This window comes from Leucopleurus acutus (genome assembly GCF_964270905.1).
Source record: "Leucopleurus acutus genome assembly, chromosome: 11".
NCBI lineage: Eukaryota > Metazoa > Chordata > Mammalia > Artiodactyla > Delphinidae > Leucopleurus > Leucopleurus acutus.
In genome coordinates, this window is record NC_139152.1 from 44956180 (window position 1) to 44980281 (window position 24102).

The 24102-nt window shown below is 56.4% G+C and overlaps 1 protein-coding gene across 1 annotated transcript; it reads right to left on the reverse strand.

The window, feature by feature from the left end:
• Window positions 1–27: 27 nt before the first annotated feature.
• On the reverse strand, window positions 28–18528 carry ITGA7 (integrin subunit alpha 7). Its single transcript, XM_082850759.1, has 26 exons — window positions 18245–18528; window positions 13991–14118; window positions 13812–13891; window positions 12469–12724; window positions 11846–11977; window positions 11466–11585; window positions 10394–10601; window positions 10091–10284; window positions 9630–9718; window positions 9378–9505; window positions 9150–9245; window positions 8942–9003; window positions 8650–8819; window positions 8079–8228; window positions 7318–7433; window positions 6546–6738; window positions 6383–6463; window positions 6197–6276; window positions 5984–6058; window positions 5729–5831; window positions 5068–5244; window positions 4749–4880; window positions 2860–2973; window positions 2533–2631; window positions 2319–2444; window positions 28–267 (listed from the first exon to the last, which is right to left on the reverse strand). Exons 1-26 carry the CDS (start codon window positions 18448–18450, stop codon window positions 37–39), a joined length of 3546 nt encoding a protein of 1181 aa, XP_082706885.1. The 5' UTR covers window positions 18451–18528; the 3' UTR covers window positions 28–36.
• Window positions 18529–24102: the final 5574 nt, after the last annotated feature.

The window sequence follows — 24102 nt, forward strand, 5'->3', positions numbered from 1 at the left end:
GCAGGGGACCCTTGGGCCAGGCTGGGAAGGAGGAGGCTAGGCAGTGCCTGGCACAGGGTGCCCATCGGAGCCCGGCTCCAGGTGCCCATCCGCAGCCAGGATGGGGTGTGCATCGGGCCCCCCGTCCCGGGGGCCGCCCCAGTTATTCCTCAGGATGGTGCCCGTCTTCTCTTCCTTGAACTGTTGCCGGTCTTCCCGTGGGATCTTCACCGCGTGGTACTGGGGCACAGTGGCTTCGGGGTACCGCGCCCGCTTGAAGAATCCCATCTGGAAGAACAGCAGGCCAGACATGAGCAGGCTGCGGGGCTGAGGTCCCTGGAGCAGATGCCCAGCACAGCCCAGCCTCCTGCCTCCACCATCCCTGGGACAGAAAGAACCAACAGCAGCAGAAAGGGGCTGGCTGGGCAGCAGCTCGTGCAGGAAGCAGCCCTCACAGATGCCACCATCAGTGCTGGGTCCCCAGGTTCTCACTGACAGCAAGAGAAAGACCAGGAGGGGCCTGAGGTGCAGGACCAAGGACATCTCCCTTGGTGCCTGAAAGAGGGGGTTGAAGGTAGAACATCAGGACTGCTGACCCCAAAGGTTTCCACACCCCCAAGATTTTTAAGAGACCCAGTAGCATCCCCTAGAACACAAACAAGAGCAGAGGGAAAACATGGCTTCCTAGAGCCCCGCAAACTCCAGAATGATTCCTCCCAAGCCTCATACGCACAACCCCTGTGTACTGGGCAGCATCGCCCTTAGGGTGGGCCCTCTCCTCTATGAATACGGTAGCCTGGCCCCTCGCTAAGTCATGAACATGCTGGCCCTTACCTACCAAGACAGAAATGTGCCCCTTGCACACTCACACTCAGGACTTCCCAGGACTCCTACATGCTGGACTGCACGGCACCTCCTTGCACATGTGTCGTCTCTGCACACTCATGCCCACAGAAAAGACATGCACGGCACCTTTCTGCACTCCCCACATGCTCACAACCCCAGGAGCCCACCCAACCCTTGTGCGTGCCCCAGGCCGTGCACACTCACCCTTAGGGCCTCACCCTGACAACCACCTCCCCTCAGTTCCTGGAACTCACACCACCCTCATGCAATCTCCTTTCTACACCCTGCACATTCCTGGTCCCCTGAATGCTGGGAGCTCGACCCACACTCACATACATACCCACACACGCACACACACGCGCGCACACACATGCTCACACACAACAATTACCCCACGGTCCCTGGACCCCCAGCTTCCGCAGCTGAGGGCTGCACGGCCAGACGGGCCCGGTGGAAGTTGGTGGGGAAAGATGAGCTCTGGCTGTCCCGATGGAAGAAGCCACACTGGGACGTAAGGGAGGAAGGGAGCAGAAGAGGTGGAGGATGGGAAGACTGAGGAAGGATGGGCGCCTCTACCTCTGCCTTGTCCCCCTTCCATGGGAGCAGGAAGCAGAGATTCTGGAGCCAGTTTCTCGGAGGCATCAATCTCCCCTAAGAATGGCAAGGTTCCCAACAGTCTGGATGCCCAGAGGCCTGGTCCACTGATGACTCACATTTGCCAGAGGGTGTGCTTGGTCCTGGGGAGGGGGGGCAGTTCTCCACAGGGCCCCAAGGGCATGCATGGCTCCACATGGCCCAGATGTGGCATGTGGTTCAGGGGATGACTGCTGGTGATGGACGTGATTCTCTGTACTGACACGCGCATGAACGGGCTTTTAATGTGCAGCCCCAGACGCACATGTGATTCTGGCTACACTCTGTGTGTATGAGAATGGCTCCAGGTAGAGCCTGGTATGTGGAGGTTCCGAGTTCAGTCCTGGCAACAGTCCCCTGCAGGCAGTTCTCCACACTGCTTGGCTTTCTTGGCCACAGTTTCCTTCCCAGCCTTACCCACCATGCTCTAGTTAATTCAGACCACACTTCCCTGCCTCCATGGCTTTGCCCCTCATAGTCCTGAAAGGCCCACACCCATCCATCCCTCTCCCCACATCCAGATCCTACCACCCCACCTTCTAAGGCGCAGCTCCAGGGCCACCTGCTCTCAAACTCTCCCTCACCTGAGCTCCCACTGCACTTTCTTGACTCAGTCCACTGCCTCGTCCTGGACTACTCCCCTCCCCAACTAGACTATAAAACCCCTGAGAACAGGATCTACATCTGACTTATCTCTGAAACATCCAGGGCCTGAAAGAGACCCTGGTACACGCAGGGTAAGTGCTCAGTGCAGATTTGCTGAATAAATGGGAGACTGGGTGAGAGAACCACACCATGAAAGGCCACCTGCCTGACAGGGGAGCCCTGCTCCCAGCGGCATCACCCTCCCCAAGCCTCACCTTCCACATCAGCAGCACCAGCAGCGCCAGCACCAGCAGCCCGGCCAGTACAGCCAGAAGGATGGCCCACCAGGGGACTCCTTCTGCCACCACAGCCACGGGGTCCAGGTACACCATCACTGGGATCTGGGGAGCAAGGGGTTAAGGGAACAAGGGCTGGAGCAACGGGACAGAAGAGCTTCCCCTGCTTCATGCCCCCAGCCCAGCAGCTCACCACTGTGGAGGCATCTCTGAGCAGCAAGTTCTTGATGGAGGACTTCACGGTGATGTTGGCTTGAACAATCACTTCCAGGGACTTCACAGCCGAGTACTCCTAAGGGAGCAGGGAAGGAGACCCTCCTCCTAAATGCCCCCACGCCCCCACCTCCCCCGAGCTCCTGAAGTTGTAAACGGAATGGTGCCCAACACGGAGGGTGTCTCTGCCTGTCTTGGGTTGAGAGTGTGCTGCATTTGGACAGGAAGGAGGAAGAAGGAGAAGTGAGCCCCAGGGCGGGGGATGGGGAAGAGGATGCCCAGCCCAGCGCCCCAGCCTGACTCTCACCTCCAGGAAGGTGCTGTTCCAGAGGCGGCCCCAGACATGCAGCACAGCTGCACGGTCAAAGCTGTAGAGAGGGCAGCTGAACACCACGCAGCTGGCCGTGCCCCGGGTGCAGTCCTGTGGACCAGGACAAGCAGGGCTCTGAGCTGCTTGGCCCCAGCACCCTCACAAACGTGGTCACACAGACACTGTCTGCCCAGAGCCTTCCCTCCATCCCTCCATGAGCCCCCATTTTCCCCTGGCTCTTCATTCAATATCTCTCCCATTTTCCTTACCTGGCTTCAAACTCCCCTCCTCCAAGAAGTCTTCCCAAACTAACCCTGTGGTCCAAAAGAGCAGCCTACCCCAAATCTGGGCTATTTGGCTTTGAAATGCATGGGGAGCAGGGAGGAGGTCTCTTGACAGCAGCAGGAAGAGTATCTTCCCCAGTAGATGCTCATCTTACCTAATGACAGTCCCATATATTGAGCATCTATCTGCAAGGTACTTATCTCATTTAAATTCACAACTGTCCTGCAAGGTGCATATTATTATCATCCCCATTTTTCAAACTAGGAAATTAAAGTTCAAAGAGGCCAGGTGACCTGCCTCAGGTCACACAGCTAGCAAAGCTGGAAAGAGGTGGCACGGATACTTGAACCCAGGTCCAGAGTGGGCAAAGCTGCGCTCCTCCGTGAAGCCCAAACTCACTGAATGAGCAGGAGGATGCCCGGAGCTGCTGGGGGGACAGGGGACTTAGGCCATTCTCCTTCCACGCCTGACCTAAATCCATTTGGCCCAATCCCACCTAATGGCCCATTTGCCTAAAAATTAATGTTCTATCCATCACGCTGCCTATACAGAAGAATGGCCACTTTCGAGCAATTCAAGAATCCTTGGTCAATTTGTCTAAAAGTCATTTTAAGTAAAAGAACCCATTTCAAAGTTCTTAGCAAAAAGGGTGGCCTTTCAGAAGAAATCATTCACCTGGAGAAAGCAGGACTATCCATGTAACAGGGAAACAGCAGTTACACAAGCTCATACCACCCCTGAGGTGACTTCATTTGCTTTCCACCATGCTCTCAGGGGGGCAGGGAAGCTGAGGGCCCCCAGGAAGGATGGGCTGTGGCAGCGGAACTTCCTCCCAGACAGATGCCACCAGAGCTGGCCCAACTGCTGCCCTCCCCCTGCCAAGGTCTCTTTGCCTCTTTTTGCCTCTATTGCCCATCCTTTCCGCACCTGGGATTCACCTTCTGCCACCAGGCCAAGCACCCCCCGATCTGTGCCCCCCCCCCCCCCCCGCCTCACTGCCAGCGCCATCCTAAAAGGGACGAGTACACAGAGTCTGCGCTAATCCGGTCAGTGAGCCCCGCCAGGAACAAAACCGTGTGAAACAAGGAGGAAACGGGGAGGCAAAAGGGCTCGAAAAGGACAGGCTTAATGAATCACATAAATAGACTATCGATTCAATTATTAGAACTTTTAAAACCTTCAAGTGTTTTTTGACATTGTGAAAATCAAGCAGGTTTCCTTATGCAAATTGACTTTCTGGCCTAAAAGAATTCAAAAGAATAACAAACAGATCTCAGAGATGGCTCAAACCACCCCCTATAAAATGTGACCTTTCATACACACGCAGGGAGAATCAGCCGCGTGGGTAACGGGCTATGGTAAGTGCCCTGCTCTGGAGTGAACACCTGGTGGGCGTGGGGGAGCGGCGGTGGCGGCGGCAGCTGCTTCACCGGTGTGATGTGAAGTGCCCTGTCACCTTGCCCCCGGTGTCTGTGACCATCACAGCTATTGACAGGCCACCCGGCACCCTGAAGCTCCCTGCCCTCCCCTCCCCCCGCCATCCTCTGTCCTACCACGTGCCCCACCCCATCCTGCCTGGGCCACGTGTGCCCCGCCCTCACCAGGGTGACGTTTTTCTTCTTCTCAGCAGAGGACACTGGCCACCAGGACGTGCTGGGCTCCGGCTGCTCGTGAGGCTCCCGTGGCTCCGGCTGCCCCAGCTCCCGCCGCCTCCTGTCCCTGCTGTCCACATCCTGAGGTGGGGAGGGGGCCCAGTGAGGGTCCCTCCAAACGCAGCAAGGACAGGTGGCACCTCCTCCCCAGCACCCTCCTCCTGGCCCCCCGACCGGCCGCAGACCCCCAGCCCCATGGCATCCTTCCCAAAGTCTGACCACGCCCCACCCTGCTTCTGCAGCCCCACCCACCTCGCCTAAGCCTCACCAGGTGGAGGACGTTGGGCCTGGGGGAACAGAGTCCCCTCGTCCCCGGCCCCTGCCCGCCCTCCAGCTCCACCCGCATGGGGTACAGCAGCCACTTCCCGTTGGCAATCTCGTGGGGCCACATGATGTTGAGGAAGGCCGAGCCCAGGGTCTTGAGTGACTGGCCTTGGTTGGAGACCTGTGGGCACAAGAGAGTGCAAAGGACAGGTTCTAAATCCCCAGAGATGGAGGGGACAGGGCTGCGGGGAAGCCTCAGGAAGCATAGCTTCTACAAAGACTCAGGATCCTAGATCCAGGCACCATTCTCTGCCCACCCCAAACCCAGGAAAACCTGGAGATGTCACCGGGAAATGCGGGGAGGCCCCAGCCAAGCAAGGGCAGGGTTCTAGGGAGAGACATCAGCCCTCCCCCCTGTCCCCATCCACCAGCAGAGGCCCCTGGGCCCTCATGGCCTCCCCAGACCAGCAGGTGAGATGTCCAGTCAGGAATGAGCAGGAAATGGTCAACTGAGCCCTCAACACAAACACCTGCACACGGCCAAGGCCCAGGAACTGGGGGAGGCCTCGAACCAGGCGCCAGATGGGAGAAAAGCCACAGCCCTTGGGACATGTCTCAGCTTCTCCTCTGTGCCAAGAAGGGAGGGACCTCCCCAGGCCACTTACCGTAACCTCATACTTGACCTTGCTGCCCACATCCCGCTCAGACTGCATGGCGCTCTCACCCCGCACCACGCCAGAGAAGAAGAGCTGCTGGGGAATGGCCACCCTGGTGAGGAGGGGTCAAAACAGGGGCTGAGGAGGCCTGGGGCCTGATGGAGGGTCAGGAGGGTCAGGCCAGGTGAGGCAGAGCCCAGGCCTGGGTCTGGGGGTAACAATGCCCACCCCTCTGGCGGAGGCGCCCCCCTGGACAGGGCTTACCCCGTGATGGACAGCGGCAGCTCGATGAAGACACGGGCTCGGGCAGAGACCGGCCGCAGCTCCTGCTCGCTGATCCTGGAGTGTGACAGGGGCAGGCGTGGGTGGCGGGCACAGGCACCACCCCAAGGGATCAGGTGAGGACAGCAGAGCCCTTTCTAGGTGGACTTCAAGCCACTGCCCCCACCCTCACCCACCCTGCCCCGCCAGCCTTACGTGGCCAACAGCAGCTCCACCTCCAGCTCTGTGGTCTCAATGGTGATCCCTGAGGTGCTAAGGATGAGGTAGAAGGTGACCTAGGCAAAGGGTGGAGCGAGATTAGAGTCCGGGAGGGCGAAGGGCTTAAGGAGGGGTCAGGGGTGAGAGAGCCACTCGGATAGGGATAAGGGCAGATATGCCGACCTGGGCACCTCTCTTCATGGGGTTCCCCAGCTCACACTCAACATGGGAGGCGTTCTCATTGGACAGGCACAGCGGCTTCTCCTGGAGTGGGGAGAGAAGGAGAGATCAGCTTGGGTTACTGGAGCCCCCAAGACCCCACCCCTGCCCTGCCCCGGGCCCTCACCGCAGGGTCCAGGGCCCGGACTCCTGAATAGTGCAGAGAGGCAGGGAGGGTGACCAGGAGCTGGGCTTCATGGGCGTCATCCCCATCAGCCTGGGGCTGGGCTGGGTCCGAAGGCAGATTGGTGACCTTCAGCTCCAGGCCGATGACTGGCTGCCCACTCAGTGCAAACAGGGCTGTCGTCCCATCCGCATCCCTGGGGGGTCAGATCCCACTCACTCTAAGACCGGAACACCTGCCCCCGCCTCTCCCTTCCTCCTTCCCCCGCCAGTGCATGCTGCCTGCCCCCACCCCCCGAACCTCTCCTCCCACCCTGGCTCTCCCGAATCTCCGCACACACTGGTCCAAGCCTCAGACTCAAGAGAGTCAAGACTGGGAGTCAGGGGACCTTTGTTTCTGGCCCCAGCTCCAGCACTTACTGACCTTGGGCAAGTCACTTAACCTCTCTAGGCCTCCGTTCTCCATCTCTAAAGTGGGACTAGTAGTATTTCCCGCTTCATGGGGTTGTGAAGACTTAACAGTGAGATGTGTGTGAACTGTATAATTTTTTTTATATGGTGAAGGCTTGTCACTCCCTGCCAGAGGAGCCCCTGTGGGCCCCTCACTGCCCTCATCCTGCAAACTTCTGAGCTCTCGGCAGGTTCTCCCCACCTTCCACCTTCCACCCTCTCCCTGCAGGCTCAGCCCCCGCTCCCGCTGGCCCTCCCAAGGGGACTTCCTTCCGTCCCTTGATCTCTTGCCTTCCCACCCCACCTGCTCCCTCGCTCCCCCTCACATGGGCAGAGGCTGAAACTCCGTGTCGCTGACACGGGTGCAGAACCGGGCGTGGACCAGCTGCAGGTTGCTCTGACACACCTTGTCTTCACCACAGCCTTGCTTCAGAAAGTGGATCTGGGGAGAGATTTGAAGAGGGGGTCATTCCCAGGGGGTGCATGTATTGCCAAGGCGTATGGCGGGGTAGAGGATCACGGGAATAAACAACCTGAGTTCAACCCGCAGATCTGCTGCTTCCTAGCTGTGTGACACCCAGCTGGTCACCTAACCGCTCTGAGCTGTGTCCTCATCAGTAAAATGATGGGAGTATTACGATGCCGTGGTAGAGAATAGCAGGCTAGTCCACAGCGAGGCCGCATTGCCTTGGCCTTTCTTGCATGTAACTAAGTCCCAGACTTAGAACGTGAAGAGAAGTAAAGAGCATCACTTCCGGACTGGCCGTAAGACCCATACAAGGAAGTCCCCGCCCCCCTCCAACTGATGGGATAGAGGTGACCTAAGGACCTTGGAGGCCACATTTGAACATGGCAGACCCCCAGCACCCTGGGCCCCTGAATGACCGCCTGTCCCCTCTGACTAGGAACGCGTGAAAATTTGGGCCATTTTACATCTGTGGCCCGCCTGTTACAGCATCTAGAGATATGAGGAACAACTGGGGTAGCATGAAAGAATTTTGCAAGCCATGAGTGTCACTGGCGAGGGATTCACGATCCCTGTCCCTCCCAGCTTCTTTTCCTGGGCTAAACCAGAACGCATGCTCACCTCTGTCCGCTGGGTGCTGGGCTGGTGGGCATTGAGGATGGGGGCCACAGGGGGCAGCCCCTGGGCAGGAGCCTGTCGCCGGAGCCGAGGGGTCTGGAGACTATAGGACAGAGTCACCACGATGGCCCGAAGCTTGTCTTTGACATTCTCCTGGGGAAGGGAAAAGATAGACGTGAATACAAGAACAACCCCCAGACCCCAGCCCTGCCCAAAGCCCCAGCCAGACCTAGGACAGATCCTGGAAAGAGGCTCAGGGAGACGAAGGAGAGAGGTGGAGAACTGGGCTAGCGGGGGGAGAGCAACTGGGGTGCAGAAGGGAGGACAGCCAGGATTTAGGGCTTCGGGGACCAGACGAGAAGACGGAAACTGCCGTGGCCATCTCCAGGGCGTATAGAACTTGACAGGAGATGCAAGAAAACGGCAGGTCAAAGAGAGGCCCGAAAGGGAGCCTTCCCAAAAGTCGAGATCTTAGACTGAGGTGTGAGTGTGTTTGGGAAGAAGATGAGAGGAAGCCGGGAAAAGAGACGATGCGATGACAATGACCCTCAGAGGCCAAGGGGTCAGCGTCCACCTGGAGCTGAAGCATAGTGTCTCCACAGACTCGGTCATGCTGGTGTTTCAGCCACACGGTGCCCGAGGCCTGGTGCTTGGGGTCATCCGGGCCACGGCTCAGGAAGGTTACACGGGGCACCTGTCCCCGGAGCCTCCGGTCCGTGTCCCCATCTAACGTGTACTCCAGGGCTGTGGCAGGTGGGAGAGGAGGGGCCGGTGAGCTGCAGAGCAGCTCCAATGGGCCCTTCTCTGCACCCCGGAGTGACCCCCCCTGACACCCAACGGGGTGAGCGTGGAGGGGCCTCACTCACCCACAGCGGGGCTGTAGCTGCTGGGCGATGCAATGTAGCTGAAACAGACCCTGAGGTCCATGCTGCGGGGACGAAGACAAGGCTGACAGGCCCGAGCCACACCCCAACCCTGCCCACTCTTGCCCCAGCCCCAGCCCCAAACTGGGTAGACAGGGGAGAACTGGACCCTGGAGGCTCCCCTCCACCCTCCCCTCGGACCCCGCCTCACCAGACCGAGTGGCCACTGGCGCAGTTGGGCTGTTCTAGGTCGATGCTTCTTGGAAGAATAGAGACCTCGTGGGAGACGTGGAGGACAGGCCTGGCCCTGGGGAAGGGGGAGTCCAGGGCACAGGAGACATGAGGACATGAGGCTGGGAAAGAGGGGAGGCGGCGGATCTGGCACTGCAGAGCGGCTGGGCCTTGGGGAGGGGGAGGCCAGCAGAGGAGGACGGCTCACCTGAAGAGCACGGCAGTGTCGGCCAGGGAGCCCACCAGCAGGTCCGGGTAGCGGTTCCCATCCACATCCAGGCCGCCCGACAGAGAGTAGCCAAAGCTCTTTATGCCCACAGCCTCGCCCTCCAGCACCTGGGGGACCAGACCATCAGCCTCCCCACCCATCACACCCCAGCCTCTGCCTCCCCCGCCCTCTGCTGCTGTGCCCCCTGGGTCCCCCAGACACCCATTCCCTCATCCCCACCGCTCCCCTCACCTGGGAAGGTTTGACGACAAGCCCCAGGCTGCTTCCGTGGTAGATAAAGACTTTCCCATCCCCGTCGAAGGGAGCCCCTACAGCAAGGTCTGCAGGAGTGGGAGGCAATCAGACGTGGGGGCTGAGGGTGGGAGGCCTGAGGTCCAGGCCCCTACTTTCCCTCAGTCACTCAGTTCCATACCCTGTGTCTTCTATTTTATTGAGAGGCTACTAAGTCCCGGGCACCTTACACATGGCATTTTTAATCCTTTCAGCTACTCTCTGCAGGCATCACTAGCTCAGAAAGGGTCCTTGCCCAAGGTCACAAAGCTGGTAAATGGTAAAGCTCAGGCAGGAGCCCAGGTTGCTCCTCTCCCTGAGCCCTCAGAAGACCTTCCCCTGGACCTCAGAGGCACTTCTGCACCCCTGCCCCTCCCCCTTCCCTCCCCCCCTTCCCCAGCCTTCCCTGTCCCCAGTCACACCTGGGAAGCCATCTTGGTTGAGGTCCCCCAGGACAGCCAGACTGATCCCAAACATGGAGTCAGGAGAGCCGCAGAGCCGGAGAGGGGAGACCCCAGCCCAGTGACCCCCCTGGTTCATGTACACATACACGGCACCCCCCAGTTCTTCCTGGCGCTCAAAGAAGTAGGGGGCACCCACTACCAGATCTGTCCAGCTATGGAGAGAGAGAGACAGCCAGTGGAGTCAGGAGGAGAGGCCAGAGGCCCCTCACCCCTCCTAGACCCAGCCGCCCCCAGGCTCCCCCCGCCTCAGCCCACTCTCACCCGTCATTGTTAAGGTCAGCCACCGCCAGCGAGTAGCCAAAGCCAGAGGTCAGGCGCTCCCCGGACAGCATAACTTCAGGCACCAGGCGACTGGCGCTGTCTTTGCGCAGAATGACCACAGCACCCTTGTGGTTGGCACGGGGGGCCCCTGCCACAAAGCTCAGCTCCTCTGCTCGCACCAGACTCTTCCCCGAGTCGATGGAGAAACCTGGATGGGGGCGACTCACCAGTGAGCTGTCCCCACCAGACTCCCAGCCAGGGTAGGTCACAGCTCCTCCCACCCTGCCCCTCCCTAAAAGGGAGAGGTGCTCCCTGAGGCATCACCACCACAGCTGGACCACTCCTCTTCCCCTCCAGAGGCCCGGAAGCCCTCCCCACCCAGAGACGAAGGTCTGGCACGAGAAGCGAGATGAGGTCAGCCTCAGGGACTGGGGAGGAAGGAGAAAGGCAATGGCTGAGAAGGCCAGACCGCTGGGCTGGGGGCTGAGGCACCGGCAGGAGCTGGGCCAGGGCGCCCCCATATGATTCCCTGGAACTGCTCTCCTCTCTGCACACCCAGGAGACCCCCATCCCATCCAATGCACCTTCTTTGCCCCCTACGCCCACCATCCTGGCAGGAAGAGGAAGACTTCACACGGACAGGAGAGGAAGAAACGGGGGGAGATGGGGAAGAGTTTGATTCACGCAAGCTTCTCCCAGGCCTCGTTTCCTCCTCTTCTGCAGAAGGACGCGGATGAGAAAGGAGAGGGACTTACCAACACAGCTGGACCTTTCTCCGCACATGCCCACCATCCATCCCTCAGAGAAAGTCCCCCAGAGGCCTAGCCTCCTTCCTTCCTAGTACAGCCTCAGCCCATCTGGATCTTCCTCCATGGAGACCCCCGTTCACAGCCCCGAGGCTTCACCCCTGGGGCCTCTTCTCCTTGGGCCTGGTTACTGCGCTCAGCTCTTGTCTGTAACCTGGGCCCAGTGGATGTTTTCCTGGGTACGTGTTGGGGGGCAGGGCAGGAGAGGTGGGGAGGCCAGGCCAAGCCCCCAGGGCCCAGGAGGACGTGGAGGGGCGCTTACAAACCTAAGTAGCTATTCAGGGCCAAGTCTCCGGCTGGTCCTGGGAGCCGGTCAGCAGGGTCCAAAGTTTTATACACCAGCTGGTCAGGGTCTGAGCTATCAATGTTGGTCACAAAGAGCAACCCTGTGGGGGGCGGGGCAGGGAAGACACCAGGGGAGGGACATCCAGAGGAGGGGCCACAGAGTGGGGAGACAGAGGCAGACAGAAAGAGGAAGAAGTGGAGAAAGAATACGAGAGAGACAAACAGACCAGAGAGATAAGAATCAGAGACAGAGACAGAGTGAGGAACAGAGACAGAGACGGAAGGATGGGAGCATGGAGAGAGAGGACAAGAGAGAGAAGCAGAGGGTTAGAGCGGCTCCGGGCCGGGGAGGGGTCCCTACCAAAGTAGCTGTTGGCAGGGACGGGGATGAGGCGGGGGTCCTGCTCCTTCTCACCCCCCGCCTCGTAGGGCCCGTCGTCCAGATGTGCCAGGTCCGCTGAGCCCTGCACACAGAGCTCCACCCTGGCCGTGCCTGCAAGGACAGACCTGTTAGTGCCCAGGGCAGGGAGCACGGAGCACCCGCAGGCCGGGCGCTAGTTAGACAGGCACCCAGGGAAGCCCCTCCTCTCCTTTCCAGCCCTATCTCCACCCCCTCCCGGCCCAAGCTGCCTGGGGTCCCCCAGACTTGGCATCACACTCACCGAGTGTCAGCCCGGCCAGCGGCAGCGTGCGGAGATGGGAATGGGAGTGATGAGGTGTGGGCTGGTGTGTTGGAGCATGCGGGCCCCGGCTGGGCATGTGGGAGCTCATGCCAGCATGTTGCGGAACTCTCGACCATGCGGAGGAGAGGCGATGGCCCCGTTCGTGTGCGTGCTGGCATGGCTGTGGTGAGAAGCGTGGCAGGGCCCCAGGGCTCCACGGCAGTGAACATGTGGGCGTGCTTGGCCACATGCTGCCCCCAACCCCCTCTCTGAGGTACTGGACATTTTGGTTCCCTTCTCCCCTCCCCAGGGAGTCACTCACCCTTCCAGTTATAGGTTCCTGGGGCCCCAAAGAGGAGGTAGTGGCTGTCGGGGGAGAAGGCAGCAGCCGTGCCCTGCTGGCAGAACCCAAATTGCTCGTGGCCCTGGGGGCGTCCCTCACAGAACTTCCACTCCCCGCCATCCAGCTCATCGCGGACGGCCAGATCCTGGCTTAGCACAAAGCAGCGACCAATCACGTCCCTCGTCTCCAGTGTCTGGTCCACACGCTGCCGCGCCTCGTATCGGTGCGCACAGGTCTGTGGGAGAAAAGGAGAGGGGGTCATTCCACTGTGAGGGCCAGGACCCTGCTCGAGCCACACTGCCCGTGTGCAGACGTTTGGCAGACACTGGTTCACTTGCACACGGGTGCACGCACGCAGGTGCGTACAGGCGCGCACACACACACAGACACATCTGCCAGCATCACTTGGGCACCGCCCCCCAGCCCAGTGTAAGGCAGGTATATATATAATCCCCTGCCCTATCCTCTCTGCACCCACTTCTTCACCCTGGCAGGAAGAAACCCTGTTGTACATTCTGCCTGGGCACCCACAGCACAACTAAGCCAGCACCCAGAACTCGTGTCTCCTCGATCCCGCCAGATGGGACTACCCCCAACATGCCCAGCTTGGTACTGCCTCTGAACCTTTCTAAGCACCGCCACCTTGTCTGCAAAGAATTCCCTCCCTTCTCCACTCTCCAAGTGTTGCTTATTCTGGAAATCCTGGCTCAAATCACCCCATCTGCAGGAGTCTTTGCTCTCCACTCCTCCCTTGAACTTGTATAGACTGGGGACCATACCACTCACTTAGCATTAACCATATTCTGCCCCATAGGGACTTATTGTTTGTGCACGTTAGTGATAACACAGAGAGAGAGAATGAGCTATGCAGGGGGCTAGCTGAGAACCAGGCTTTTCCCTGAGTTTACACGTCCTCTCTCAGTAACTAGCACAATGCCTGATGTATAAAAGGTTCTCAGTAAGTTTGACAAATCAGTGGATGGATGATCGGTTAGATATTTTTAAATTTATAAGGACAGGGACCATGTCTTACACCTTTTTGTATCTCTCTGAGGTCCTCAGAAGCGGACCATCATACCATATTGCCAACCTGAGTTCTGTAAGCACATCTGTGCATATGCACACACCATACACACACACACACACACACACACACACACACACCACCCTTGCATAAGTCACAAGAACTGGTACCCATTGCAATTATATTGCCGTTACAGAGTCAAACTGTTTTTCCTTCTTTTTAAAAATTAATTTTCATGACCTTTTTCAATAAAAATAGTAAACATTAAAAGTCAACAAAAAAAAGATATGGTACTCACAACAATCTTGCCCCCAGGTCCCTGGCTCCGAACACTGACTCCCAACCACTGGTTCTCCTTACTCTCCTTCTGCACGTCAGCTGGAGGCGGGACACTGGGAATTAGGGGAGGAAAGAGGAAGCCAAGTCCTCCCCTCCCCTCCTCCTGTGCCCCCCACCCCACCCCCACAGGGCCCTCACCTCCCCGGTCGATGTCCACTCTGTAGCAGTCAGTCTCTTCCAGGCTCAGGGGGCAAGCGAAGAGGCCTCCAGTACGATTCGCCTGCTGCCCAGGCAGGGCCAGGGCCTGGGGAGCGCCCACCAGCAGCCTGCACGGTGGGGCAGCGGCAGGAGTTGGTGGCCACCTCCCCAGAGCTGCCCAGGCCCAAGTCCTCGGTACCAGGCAGAGTGTTGAAGGACTAAGGCAAAGGGCCAAAAGCCGGTTTTCCTATGTCCTGATACGGGCAAATTAACACACTTGGCCGTGCAATCATCACATTACGCATGCACATACCATCTGGATGAAGAACCACATACATAGTAGATACACACACACAGACACACACACACACACACACACACACACACACACACACACACACACACACGCCACCCAAGCAGCCTGGCCAGCACTGCTGGTTTGAAAGAACCGCCTGTTCCCAGCACCTGTTCCTGACCAGCCCTTCCTACCCCCCACTCCCTGGCCCCATCCCCAAGCTCTGCCCTCCTCCCCAACCACAGTTCAGTTGAAACCTTCCAAGAAATGCCAAAAATGCTGGGAGCAAAAGTAACAGCACCATGAGGTGGACCAGGGACCAGCCTTGGGGGGCCAAGCAAGAGACGAGATATGGGTCCGCCTCCCTCACCCTCTCCTCGGGGATCTGTCAAAGACCCACCGCCCAGCAACCGTGCCAGCCCAGGATTCTATCAGTCACGCTGGCTGGCATGGAGGTAGGGGCAAGTTTCTCTTTCTGTCTCCAATCCTAGCCCCGTTCTCCCCATACGTCCTGAATGCCCTACCCCATCCTTCCTTCTGCTCCCCCTGTCCATGATTTTCCCCATTCCTCCCCCCGCCCCACCCCGGCCCAGCCTGCTCTCCTACCTCCCCCTCAGACGCTTTCCCAGCTACAACTTTCTTGGCAGGACAATTTTCCATGATCACAGCCAAGGCTTCTTCCCCAGGGGAGGACTGTGCTGGCAATGGAGGTTGCCTGGGTCCCCTGGGGAGGACCCCCAGGCCAGGAGTGAAGGAGAGAGAGAGGTGAGGTGATTGGCACCCAGCTGGCTACAAGGATCTTCTCTTCACAGAAGGAGACTCAAAAGCGTCAGCAAGACAAACCTCGAGGCCTCTCTCCCCTGCTCTTTTCCTCCATCGCCCTCGCTGGGGCGCAAGGCCCAAAACTGTGTGGGGCAATACTGCAGACAGGCATCTGTGAGGCACTGTGCCAGTTCTGATGGGGCACAGAGCCATTCTCCCTTCCCACAGCTCCTCCTCGTCTCTTAGCAGCTGTCACCCCGTGTCAAAGCCAATGTCACGAGAGAGGGGGATGGGGAGTGTCAGGGAAGAGAGCATACACTGGGCATTCGTTAACAACTATTTATTGAGAACCTACCATCTGCCAAGCCCTGTGTCAGGCACTGGTGATACAAGGAAGTAATATTTATTCAGCACCTACTATAGGTCAGGCCCTAGGCTAGATGCCAGGGATATGAGGAACTAACGTTTATGACTCTCTACTAGGTGCCGGGCACCAGGCTAGGCATGTTACCTGCATTATCTCATTTAACCTGCACAACAATCCTATGTGAGGATTCTTTGCTTCTCTTTCAGATGAGGAAACTCACTCAGAGACATTAGTTGGATGCTGGAATTCAAACCCACATATGCCTAATTCCAATATCCATGCCTTTTCCACCCAATGACTGGCCACCTTCTGAAAAGGAAGACAGGGATGAGGAGAGGAGGGTACCCAAGCAGAAAAAGAAGCTAGGTGGCATGGCCAACCTTCAGACAAGTCCATGGTGCTCCCACCTCCAAACACAGAGATGGGGAGCCCTTGGAGGACTGGGGCTGCCTCATTCATCTTTGCATTTGCCCCCTAGGAGGTGTCCATATGTGTTTGCTGGACCCACACATTATGTAGGCTCACAGAGACACGCAGTGTCTCAGCTGGTCAGCGCATAACTAAGCACCAGGAGAAGCTAACGGTTGTGTTTAATGCTCACATCTCCCCTGGAGGTCATGAGTAGGGAGTAGAAAGGAGGGGAGGGGTCCATATGGAGGAAAGAAGCTGAGTGCATAGCTATGACCAGACCATCCCACCTGGAACAAGAGTTCCCACACACAGCCTCTCCAGTCCCTCCACCTCTGCCCCAGCCACACACTCCCTCCTGGCTTCATCCCATGGTCCCCAGCCACCCCAGGCCTCTGGACAGAACAGTATCCACAGATACAGCCACTGCAGAGAGAAAGGCAGCTAGGAGCCAAGGACTCCCTGGGAGCCTGGCTAAGTGGAGGTGAAGGAGTAGCCCAGTACCTCTGCACTTCTCAATTCCCCGTTCACTCCAGGCCCCAACCCAAGTCCAGCCCACTCTGACTCTCTCAATCTGGGTGGCCCTCTGGGGAGGGTGCTTGGCCTGAAAGGTTGGCTCAGCCCGGGGGGCGCTCCAGCCAAGCCTTTGGATCCAGGCTCGTTGTAAGGCACTAAAGCTACGCTCCAGCTCTGTGGATCACCATACAAGAAAAAAGGTACCAACACTTTCATAGCACCCACTGTGGGCCTCGCACTATTCTCAGCATCTTACATGTGTTAACAACTCTTTCAATGCTCACAACAACTCTATATGGTAGTACACTTGATGGTATTATGGTTGATGGAAATAAATGAGGCTGAAACCACAGAGCAAAGAAGGTTACACTTCAAAGTCTCATCCGGGGCCAGATTGAAGGACATCAAACTTGGTGATGTCTTTCGATCAGCGAGTGCTGGGGAAGGTGACCTGCAACCCCAAAGCCAGGGACTTAGCGAGGTATCTGGCCTCTCACAGGCCACCAGACAGCAGAGCGCCCCCTGCTGGGACAAGAGCAGGGTGAGGCGGTCAGGCCCCTCTGAGAAGGCCCCCAGTTTGGCTCAGGGGCCACCATCAGAGACGAGGGGGAAATGACAAGAGACCAAGCTATTAAAAATAACCTAGAATTTGCCTGGAAATAGCTCAGAGAGCTCAGCATGTCCTAAAAAGGCCTCCAGTCCTAGAGCTCTAGCACATGGGGGGAGGGGGGAGGGAGGGAGACAGAGATGAGGGAGGAAGCAGATAGAAGCCTGAAGAAGAGATGAAGTCGGTAGCTTTCCATTGCTCCCAAAGTTTGGGGGACTGCTTGACCCTGCTCCCTGATAACAGGGATAATGGAAGAAGAATCAGAGCGAGCCCCTCCTCCCTGAGCAGGGGAGAGAAATGAGCTCTTGTCCCTACGCTCTGCCCCCAGGCCAATAGCAGTGGGGAGAAGATAGTCCCAGTGGACAGCACTGATCCCAGTAATGGACACTTAGTGTGCCTTAGGCACTGGCCTAGGAGAGAAAAGTCTCCAGGCAGGAAGGGGTGGGCCGCTTTCTTCCCCTTCCTGCCTCTCTTTTTAAAATCGTATAAGGAGCTGGGGCCAATAGTACAGGAAGCATGACAGTCACAGGCCCCATAAGTGTGTCTTTCTCCTACGGGTCCCGAACTGATTAGAAAATAACCAGAATTGTCCTCTGCCCCTCACTCTCCCTGCCTCTCCCCACTGCTGAGATTCCTGGAGCTGGAAATTTCCTGAGGAGGAGGAAGGGGAACAGCCTGGCCAGCATCCTTCCTGGATCTCTCTCACTGCTGCTGCTGCTGCTACAACTTTGGAGGCTCTGTTGTCTGCCACCCTCTATCACCAAACCACGTAGTTCAGACTGCCAGACCCTCCCAGGTCCTCTCCCAGCCTTCCTGTGGTCCTGAGCCACAGAAGCGGCAGCCCAGTGTCCTGATGCTCTCTTTCCATCCCATGGCAATGGCCTGGCAGGAAGTTATTTCTGGAGTCTACCCTCCATCCCTTCACGGCACCTTCAGCATCTCTGTCCTTTCCCTCTCCTCCTGACCTAAGCAGAGGCCAAATGCTCAATCTCCCTCCCTGAGGGAGTTCAGCCCCCGGAAGGAGGGGAGCCACAAGCCCTGGGACTGGAGCAAGAATGCAAGTTGGGATGAAAGGTGAAAGGAGACAGCTCCCAGCCAAGACAAGGACCTTGTTCTCCAACTTATCCCCAAAGCAAGATGCTGGGTCTCAGACCCAAGACAGGCAAGGCTCCAGGCTGGGGTGTGGGTTATCTGTAGACAGCCTGAGTCTTGATGGGGTTGGAAGATTGAGAGATGGGGCGGGCCGGGGGGGCATCTGTGGCTCGGGCACGGGGATTCTGCGCGGGTGTGGTGACTCACCAGCTTTGGGGTCCGGGCTGCAACTGCCGATGCAGAGCCACAGAGAAGCCAAAGAGGCTCCCTGGCTCGCCCTCCTTGCGCAGGGCGCCCATCACGTCCAGATTGAAGGCGACAGCCCCTGGGAAGAGCAGTCCGGCAAGCAGGGAGCCAAGAAGGTAACAAATGCCAGGGGCCCCCCATGGATCGCGGCCCGGAGTCCCTGCCATGGGGCGACCCCCGCGCACGCTCCGGGAGAGCGCAAGGAAATCCGCTCGCGCCCCGAGTCCCAGGTCTCCCGAGGCGGGTCTCTGGTCTCCGAGTCTCGCTGGTCCTTCAGGGGGTCTCCCAGTCTTCCGCCTCGCCACCCCTCTCCCGCCGCTCCGCCGCCCCAGCACCAGCCAGGACAACTGCAGCGGCCGCAACCTCTGGTCCACTCCGGCTCCCGCCTCCGCTCCCACGGGTGCCGCCCCGGCCCCGCCCTCGCCCCGCCCCTCGGCCTCGCTGCAGGTGGAGGCCGCCGGAGTCGCAGAGGGATGCCCAGGAGGGTGGCTCCGGGTGGGAACCCTCCCAGCCCCACCCCACCTCGGGCGCCGCCCCCGCCAGCGCTCTCCCTTTCCCCCGACTCCTGCCCTAGCCCGCGAGCGGTGGAGGCGGCGTCTGGGAACGGGGAGGGAGTGAGAAATACGGATAGAAAGGCGCCGAAAAAGAGGAGCGGCGGGGGGCGGGACGGGTAAGAGATGGGAAGTGGATGAGGCTCAAGGGCAGTCTGGGAAGAGAGAAATGCAGAGAGAAAGATGCAGATGAGTCCGGAGTGGTCCCTTAATGCTACCTTCTCCTCATGGACACACAGAGCACCTCTCCTGCTGTTTGAATCAAACCATTTCCCACCCCATCCCATCCCACCTCTCAGAGTCCGGCCTTGGCGACGGCTCTGCTAGACACATACATCGTCAGCGTTCAGAGAAGCAGAGGAAAAGAGAGGCGAGAAGAAAAAAAAACTCAGCAGGCCTGGGGAGGGGAACAAAGGAGGCAGGTAGAAAGAAAACTGAAAGAGAAAAGAGATTGAGAAACAAGGGTAAGAGTTTGATCAACAAGGACAGAATGAAGGGAGAAAACAAGGAAAAGACTGAGGGTGATATAGGAAGAGGAAATTAAGCTGGGGGGAAAGCATGGACTGTCAAAGAAGGCCAAAAATGTGAGAGATTGGCCCCAAGAGGGAGAGGGATGGGAAAGATGTCTCTGGCTTCCAGATCCTTCCCAGAACCGTACATTTCCTACCCTCCAAAGGGGAAGGGATTGGAGGGGACAGGGTCCTGCGCTGGCCCAGGCAGGATCGGGGTGGGGCTTCCCAGGGATGTGCACAGGGACTTGCCCCTCTGCCTCTCCCTTCCCCCCAGGCTGAGACAAAGGCAAAGGGGGGGAGGACATTTTCCAACTGTGCTATTTATAACTCTAATCCAGAAATGGGGCCAAGAAGAGAGATAGGAAATAATTTGACACAACTGGAACCTCACTTGCTGCCACATCCCGTTCCTGGGTCTCTTTCTTACTGGGTGTTGGTCTTGGGTATACCCATCTTTCCATTTTTCTCCCTTCTCTCTCTCACCCTCTGGTTTTGTCTCATCCCCAGCTCTGTTTTTATCCCCCTTCTTGTCTCTGTCACTTGGAATCTTTCTAGACTATTTCTCAATGTCTCTAGTATTTCCTTTGCCCCCCAAACACTATCATATCCTTAAGACTCTCTGTTCTCCCTCCCTGTCTTCAAAGCTCCAATATGTGTTCTCCCTAATTCCTTTTCCCATGTTCCCTTTGTCTCTCTTACTTCTTTTTCCAGGATTATACTTAAATTTTTTTTTAATTCTTTTAAATAGGCTCTCACTCTGCTGCCCAGTGGGACAGTCCTTGCCCTGTGTAAGTTTCTACACATTTGAAAGTTTGGGCCTCCATTTTTGCAACACTACACTTGTGGCCATCCCCTCCAGGGGACCAGCACACCTCTAAACAGGTGCTGTCCGGGTAATTCAGCAGGCTGGCCCCTAGATCCTACTTTTATCATCCCCCAGGTATGCGCTCTCCATTCCTTTTCTATCTCAGAGCCCAGACAATGGAGAAGAGCTGCTAGGAGAATGCAGAGGAGTAAAATCAGGATAGAACCCAGACTCCTGACTCTCAGCCCAAACATCCGACCGGGGTCAAAATGCCTTCAGAGCCCCAGCTGCCTCTCTCTCTGCACCTGCAATCCTTGCCTCCCTGCATCTCTATTCCACTGGCTCCTGCTAAATCCGAGGCTGAAATCAGACGCCAAGAATCTGCTTCTGACCTCCTCTGCCCAAATATTTGAGAAGTCACCTCACCCGCCACAGGAGGAAGGAGCAGGAAAGAAGAGAGAGAGACAGGCCACCCAAAATTAGCCTGGCTATAAATAGCCAAGAAAGGGAGGGCGGTTCCCTTTCCCAGACCGGCCCCAGACCAGCCTAGTAAATGTAGATGTGTAGATTTTCCCTAAAGGAGAAATGAAACCAGATTGTTGGAGTGGGGAGCAGTATTTCAGGTTAAGGGGGAATGAAGAAGCCGGAGGAATCCAGAGAATGGAACAAGCTTAATATTCGAATAAACAACCTGCCAGAGAACTTTTGTATTTGAGTTCAAAGTTCAGGAATTCATTAAACTAAAACCAATGCTGGGAATTCCCTGGTGGTCCAGTGGTTAGAGCCCCGCGCGTTTTTACTGCGGTGGGCGCGGGTTTGATCCCTGGTCGGGAAGCTAAGATCCCACAAGCCCTGCGGCACGGCAAAAGAAAAAAAACAAACACCAATGCTGATACTATGTGTTTCCACTAATATAACAAAACTGTGGAGATGAAAAACAGATTGGTGATTGCCGGGGTACAGGGATGGGGGAGGTGGAGGTGTGAATATAAAAGGATAGCATAGGGAGTTCCTTCCTGGGGATGAAGAGCTCTGTATCTTGATTTTGGTGGTGGTTATCAAACCTACCCGTGGGATAAGATTGCATAGAACTATGCACACACACAAATGAATGCATGTTAAAAAAAAAAAAAACTGGGGAAATTTGAATAAGGCTTGTAGGCTAGTTAACAGTATTGTACCTATGTCAGCGTCCGGGTTTTGATATTGTGCTACAGTTATATAAGATGCCGCCTCTGGGGGAAGCTGGGTGAAGGGGTACACAGGATTTCACGCACTATTTTTTTTGCAGCTTCCTCTGAGTCTACAACTATTTCAAAATAATTTCAAAACATTTTAAACATTGATGGATTCCAGACCCAGCAAAGACTTTGGCCCTTGTCTGGCAGCCCCTCCCCCTCTAACAGCCCTCTTCCCCTCTGACAGGGATCCCTGTTTTTCACCTCCCCCAGATCACACATTTCCCAGCTGCTGTCTCTAGCTTAGGAGCAGACACGTCCAGGACACACACTGCAGGGTTAACTTCTCCCTATACCTCATCTGGCAGCAGAGCCTTGGAGCATATGTCCCAGGGTCAGCCTCTTCCTCCCCAACATACATGAGGACTTTCTCACCCCACCCACCTCTCCAGCACTGGAATCCTCCTGCTAGCCTCTGAATTCTGGCTGGAACCAAAGTTCGAACTATGGGAGTGACTGGGAGAGAAAGAATATAAACGTGATTGAGGACAGTCAGTGGGGAAACGACTTGACCGCTCTGGTCTTTGAGGATCCCAGGGAAACCCCTTGCGTCTTGGGGAGAAGGACTGTGAGGTCACTTCCCACAGTGAGCCATTTAGACTGTCTTGAGGGCCCCTTTTCTTTGAGCACTGGCTTCAGGCCAACATTTGGAACTTGGCCACACCACCAACGGCCCCCTCTTGAAGCCCAGCCAGATTTCCTAGTATGAGAAGCCTTCTGCACTCACACCATGTCCTCCCTCAGTCCTCACCCAACTCCTAACAGCTCAGCAGCATCTGGCCCTAAGGCTTGGCCCGGCTAGTCAGCTTGGAGCTTGCTAATTAAAGCTATCTGAAAGACACCTCAAAAGAACAGGGAAATGAGTGGACGAAAAGAGTATAGAGTTGCATTCATTTATTCTAAGAGAAAAATAATCTGAGTGGGAAATTGTAAGCAGAGGTGGGCAGAAAGAGATTTCAAATTTCAAGAGTCATTCTCCAGATATTCATGCAGCCAGTGTCCACCTCTACCAAAGGCAGGTGGAGCTGAGGTTAGACAGTGAGCAACAAGGGCCCAGAAAAAGAGTAGGTGGAGGATGACCCTGGAGAGATCAACTGGAGTCCCCAGATACAGGCACCCATGTCCTCTGCCCAGCTCTAGGGCAAAGGAACAGCCAGTGTGTGGGAGAGGAGGGTGGGGCTGATGTCCGCAGAGTCCTGGCAGCCTCTATACCGTTGTGAAAATGTCAGGCAGTTGTACCAATGGGGTGAGGGTAATACAGGATGAGCCTGGCACTCTCCATGAGTCATCCTGATCTTAACAGTACAGACTCACCACTGAAACCTCCAACACCAACCCTCCCTCGTTAGCCCCTGCCCTCTGTTTCACGATCCGCTTGTCACCATTCTCTGGCACGCCGGCCAACCCCTGCCTTTCTTTCCCAGCTTTGCGAGTGAGGCACCAGGCATCTTCCAGTCTGCCTCTGTTTTGCTGGCTCACTGCGGTTGGAAGCGAAAGCCAGAGTGGGGGAGGACTGGGCCAGGCTGCCCTGCAATGCTCTCACTCTTCCCGCTTCTATTGATCAGCTCCTCTCTGGAGCGGAGCCTCTTCCCAAACACTCCCCCCACTACCAGGATTCCCTCCAACTGATGCCCCACAAGCATAGAGAGATATAATGACAAGAGACATGGGGCCGTCCCCAAAAGTGCTTCTGGGCCTCCCCCTCCTGGGTTCTCTCCCATGGTTTCTATAGTATAGTACAGTGGTTACACTCAAGCTCTGGCCTCAGATAGCCCAGATCTGTATCCTAGCTAGACCACTTATGAACTCTATTACTGCACTGCTCTGTACTGCAGATTCTTCCTCTGCAAACTGGGGATGACAGTTATTATACTTCACATGATTGTTCTAGGAATTAAATGAAATAATACACGTAAAGTGATTCACACATGGTAAGCACTCAGGATATGTTGTTAAAGAAGTACACATATAAGCAAAAACACATACACACAGTATCCAACACTTTTTATTCAGTTTTTATTTTGGCACTTAATGTTCTGCTTTATGCTGCCACTTAACCATTTCAACTCACTAATCCTTTGACACTTGTACACATCCCGGGATTTAAGATGCTAGTCTGCAAAGAGTTGAGTGAACTAATCAGTAATCTTCAACTCTGACTCAGAAAATTCAAGAATGTTCTATTCTAAATCAATCAACGGGACTTCCCTGGTGGAGCAGTGGTTAAGAAGCCTGCCAATGCAGGGGACACGGGTTCGAGCCCTGGTCCGGGAAGATCCCACATGCCGTGGAGCAACTAAGCCCGTGTGCCACAACTACTGAGCCTGCGCTCTTAGCCCACGAGCCACAACTACTAAAGCCAGCATGCCTAGATCCCGTGCTCCTCAACAAGAGAAGCCACCGCGATGAGAAGCCCACGTAACGCAACGAAAAGTAGCCCCCGCGCACCGCAACTAGAGAAAGCCCGCGCGCAGCAACTCAGAGCCAACGCAACCAGAGATAAATAAATAAATAAATAAATCAGCATCCATTTCTCCTCCCCCTGCAAGTAGATATAATAAAGTCAATTTCCAACTATGTAACTGAATCACAAAGTGAGAGAATGCCAAAGTTGGAAATAGCCTTAGATATGGTTTAGTGCAGTGATTCTCAACCTTGGATGCACATTAGAATCACCTGAACAGGGCTTCCCTGGTGGCGCAGTGGTTAAGAA